This window comes from Poeciliopsis prolifica, unplaced genomic scaffold (genome assembly GCF_027474105.1).
Source record: "Poeciliopsis prolifica strain line A6 unplaced genomic scaffold, Auburn_PproV2 SCAFFOLD111, whole genome shotgun sequence".
Taxonomy (NCBI): Eukaryota; Metazoa; Chordata; class Actinopteri; order Cyprinodontiformes; family Poeciliidae; genus Poeciliopsis; species Poeciliopsis prolifica.
This window is the reverse complement of record NW_026562486.1, coordinates 70,902-75,000: the sequence shown is the minus strand read 5'-3', so window position 1 is coordinate 75,000 and position 4,099 is coordinate 70,902. Positions and strand designations below refer to the sequence as shown.

At 42.7% G+C, this 4,099-nt stretch overlaps 1 protein-coding gene across 2 annotated transcripts; it reads left to right on the top strand.

The window, feature by feature from the left end:
- Nucleotides 1-44: 44 nt before the first annotated feature.
- On the top strand, nt 45-1,977 carry LOC129354505 (putative proline-rich protein 21). 2 transcript variants are annotated; one of them, XR_008605158.1, is made up of 3 exons: nt 45-198; nt 475-753; nt 1,068-1,977. XR_008605158.1 is itself a non-coding variant. In XM_055023962.1 (2 exons), the coding sequence occupies exons 1-2, from the start codon at nt 736-738 to the stop codon at nt 1,356-1,358; spliced, it is 300 nt and encodes a 99-aa protein (XP_054879937.1). In that variant the 5' UTR covers nt 732-735; the 3' UTR covers nt 1,359-1,977. The 2 variants fall into 2 exon arrangements, 1 of the variants encoding a protein (XP_054879937.1); XM_055023962.1 differs by lacking the exon at nt 45-198 and having other exon boundaries at nt 732-744.
- The last annotated feature ends 2,122 nt before the right edge of the window (nt 1,978-4,099 follow it).

The window sequence follows — 4,099 nt, the reverse complement described above, 5'->3', positions numbered from 1 at the left end:
GTTAGATAATCAGTTAGATAATCAGTTAGATAATCAGTTACAGGTTGCATCTTCAGTAGGACGGCCAAAGTCTACCAATGAAATCATCCTGATCATCGGAGATTAAAGGTTCAAGTCAGACCAGTCTTGATGCCAGCAGTTGAGCTTTATTTTGGTTACAGCTCCATCTAGTGGAGCAGAGAGGAACTCCCCGACATGGTGAGATGTTTTCACATGCAGCTGTAACTATTTGAGGAAACATTAGTGGAAGCTGTTTCTACTCCTGCAAATCCTTTTAAAAAGGCAGTTTGACCTTCCTGTGTGTCGACAGGAAGCTCTGCAGTCAGACTGGACGGTATTTACAGTCAGGACTCCAGTTTAATGAGTCAGTTGACATTTAAACTTTTGTCTTTTCCCACTTTAAGCTGAATCCAAACCAGGATGATGGAATAGCCTGAAAAATCCAATAAATGAAGCTAAATGTTTTATCTGCAGCCCAATGGACCGTATGCAGCACAGCGAGCAGCTCAGAGGGCGAGAGAGTGAGGAATCAGAGAGCGAGGAATCAGAGAGCGAGAGATCGGGGCGAAGCCTCCACTGAGCGGCTCCGATGTTCACGCTTCTCCTCAGCGACCTGACAGAGCAGCTCAGCATCAAACCAAAACCCAGCAGATACGAAGGAGTCTGGAGGAAAACCACCAGAAACTGAGCAAGAGCAGCATCCAAACCTCTAGATCCTCCACAAACACAACCACCATGGCAGAGGTCACACAGGTCAATCATAGGCAGCAACGTTTGGGCTAAAAACCAGAAGACACATTAAATGCATGTTCTGTTCCTCATTCATTGATATTTTATGGACATATTGATCTGGTTGTCAGATAATTTAGCTAATAAAGGGTTGAAGGATTTGGGTTCAGTCATGATTGACGTCAAATCAGAGATAAATCTTCAGTCGTTCTCTCTTCACATGTCATTCTGCATGAACATGTGAAGAACATACTTCACATGTTCTTCACATGTTCTTCACATGTTCTTCATCTTGCCCACAGTTCCTGCTGCTGAGCTGTTTGTCTAAATGTTTACAGGAAGTCGAGCAGAGAAGCATCGTCCTCCAGCGTGTCCTCTGGGTCTCGTCCCGCTGCGACGGGGCCAGAGAGTCACCAGTTCACCCTCACCAGTTCATCATCACCAGTTCACCCTCACCAGTTCATCATCACCAGTTCATCATCACCAGTTCATCCTCACCAGTTCATCATCACCAGTTCACCCTCACCAGTTCATCATCACCAGTTCATCATCACCAGTTCACCCTCACCAGTTCATCCTCACCAGTTCATCCTCACCAGTTCATCCTCAGCTGTATCGTCTCCATGTGAAAGAGCAATGGCTGTAGAGTGAGGATGACTGAGTTCATCTTTCTGCCTCTAATGGAGAGAAACTCATGTTTTGTATCCAGGTTCTGGTTCTTTCAGTCCCGACCTGAAGCTCGTCAGCAGGATGAAGGTCGGATCGACTCTCTCTCTTCACCACTTCACCAATCGCATCAGATGTTTGCAGATGTTGCACCAATCATCTATCGATCGTCTTCATACATGAACAAAACCCCAAAGAACTTTGCTTTTCCGCCTGACAGTCTGATGGACTCGCTTCACTGGGAACAAACATTAGTTACCTTCATGGATGCGGCGTCAGTCAGAGCGGCCGCCTGTCTGTTCAGCTGCGACGCCATGATGTGGCAGCGCTGACACAGCCTCAGCTTCTCCTCCTCCGGCTTGCCGTAGCTGCTCAGCTCGCCGGCTGACAGGGACCCTTCTGGGTTGGGCCGCCGGGCGCAGCTCCTCCGGGCCTCGTCCTCCTCGCCTCCTGATGAACGCAGGCGTTTCCTGTGACATGTGGAGCCCAGAGGCAGAGCAGTCTGCCCCTCCACCACCTGTTGCTAGAGACCAGGACAGGGTTCAGACAGTCTAGTGGACACAGTCACCTGCCAAAACTTGAAACAACTTTCCATCTAGAATTAAAGCTATTAGCACTTTAAATATAGTTACTATTATTAATGCTGTGAAAGTTATTAATCTCATAAACTGTTTGACACCAAGTCTGTAAACGTAACAAGAGCAGAACTGGAGTCAGGCACGTGCAGAGGGGGCCCCCGGGGGCCTGGGGCCCCTTCACAGGCCCCTCTAAATGTCTCTGCTGTTCAACCTGCTGCTAATAAATAATATTTTATTTTTGTAGACAATTGAATGTTGAAAAATCTCACAAAATTACTGAAAATTATAACCAGTTTCTGATTTAGTTCTGCAGAAATTCCTGAAACATATTTAGATCATTTAATGTCATGATTAGTTTATATTGATATAAATTTATGTTAATTGATTTCATATAGAAATTGAGAAATTTTTCGTTTTACTCTCTGAAATGCACCAAATGAATTAGATAAAGTTGAACTTTGAATGATTTTGACTGATTGTTTCCAGGCAGGATTTATGTGATCATGATAAGGAGTTAAATACTCGCCGTGTACCGCCTGTAGTCCGGCCCGCGTCCCGGCCCGCGTCCCGGCCCGCGTCCCGGCGCTCCGGTCCAGAACTGGGAACACATTTCGGTTTGAAATCCTCCAGTCAGACCTGAACTCCTCGTCTTCTGGCTGCATCAGACGAGATGCGGCTCTGAGACGCTGGCGAATCTTTAACTCAGCAGAAATAAAGGAGACGGAGCCACTGAGGCGTGAAGCTTCAGACCCAGAGTTACACAAGCACTGAGCTGAGACTCTGCTGCACATGACCCCACACTGCTGATCGGGCAGCATGAGGGAGGCTGGCGGCTCATAAAGCTACATTTCCTTTTGTTTCCTTTATGTGAAACATCATGTTCACTATTGAAAATGCTGCTGCCAGAGTCCTGAGCAACACATAAAACCACAGAAGATTTATCTGTTTCTTTCTCTGATTCTTTTACAAAATAACATCACATCTATCTATTGATCACTATGGTAACTGTTCTATTTTCATTATATACGTGTATGATGATAAACACTTTTAGTTTGAAATTAGTAAATTATTAAGGAAAATCTAATCCAAAGTTATTTGCAGTGAAAAAAAACTTTCCAAATGGATGATTAACTGGTTTCCATTTGAACCAGATCAGTTATTGGCTGAATGCATCAGTAAAACCTGCTGGACAGATTAAACTATGAACATTTTGTGATGATAATATTTCCTCATATTTGTCTCATATTCCAGATGTTTCTGTTTGGCTTTAGTTTCATTCTTTTCTCCAGCTGAAGATCCTGGAAACTGATTATTTTCTGATCTGTTTGCAGCAGAATGACTTCTTCTGTTTTACTGAACTGGTTCTGGAAAGGTTTTCAAAGAGCTCCCTCTAGTGGACAGGTGTTGGAAGAGCATCTCCCCTTCAGGTCGAACCGGTTTCTGTCTCCAAACCCAAAGAACAATTTTATTTGACTTATTGTTTATTTCACTTTATTTAAAGTGAAGCCGCCTGGACTGCAGGTCCAACATCCAGACTAAAGTCAGAACCAAACTGAGGAGGAAACACGTCAGAACCGGAAGTGATGTCACAAAGCTAAAAACTAAATACTATAAACTAAAATTAGATTTTTATTTAGAAAAATCTGACATAAAGTTTGAATGATTCAAATAAATCATTCATTCATTTCTGCGTCTGGATTTTGGTAGAAATAAAAGTCTAAATTTACATGAATCCAACTTGATACAAAAGGCCAAACATGTTAAATGAAACATTCTATTATTTATTTCATAATAAATGATAGAAAGACAAATAAAGACCTTTAATTATAGTAAAATCACGTGAAGCTGTTGGTTTTCTGGTTCATTCAGGTTTAATTAGGTTTTATTCCTAATTAAACCAAAATATGTGAAATGAAGAAACTTCCTGGTTCTTTTTGTTTCCTGGAAGAGACTGGAGGAGCTGGTTTTACACGTTACCATGGTTAACATGGAGACATCAGTGATTCAAGCTGAAAAACTTCATCAGATCAACATCTGGTTCAGTTTGTTTCAACTTCAGGCTTCAAACAACATCAAGTAAAAACTAAAAACACCAAACATGCAGAAACGAAGGAGAAGAGGAATTT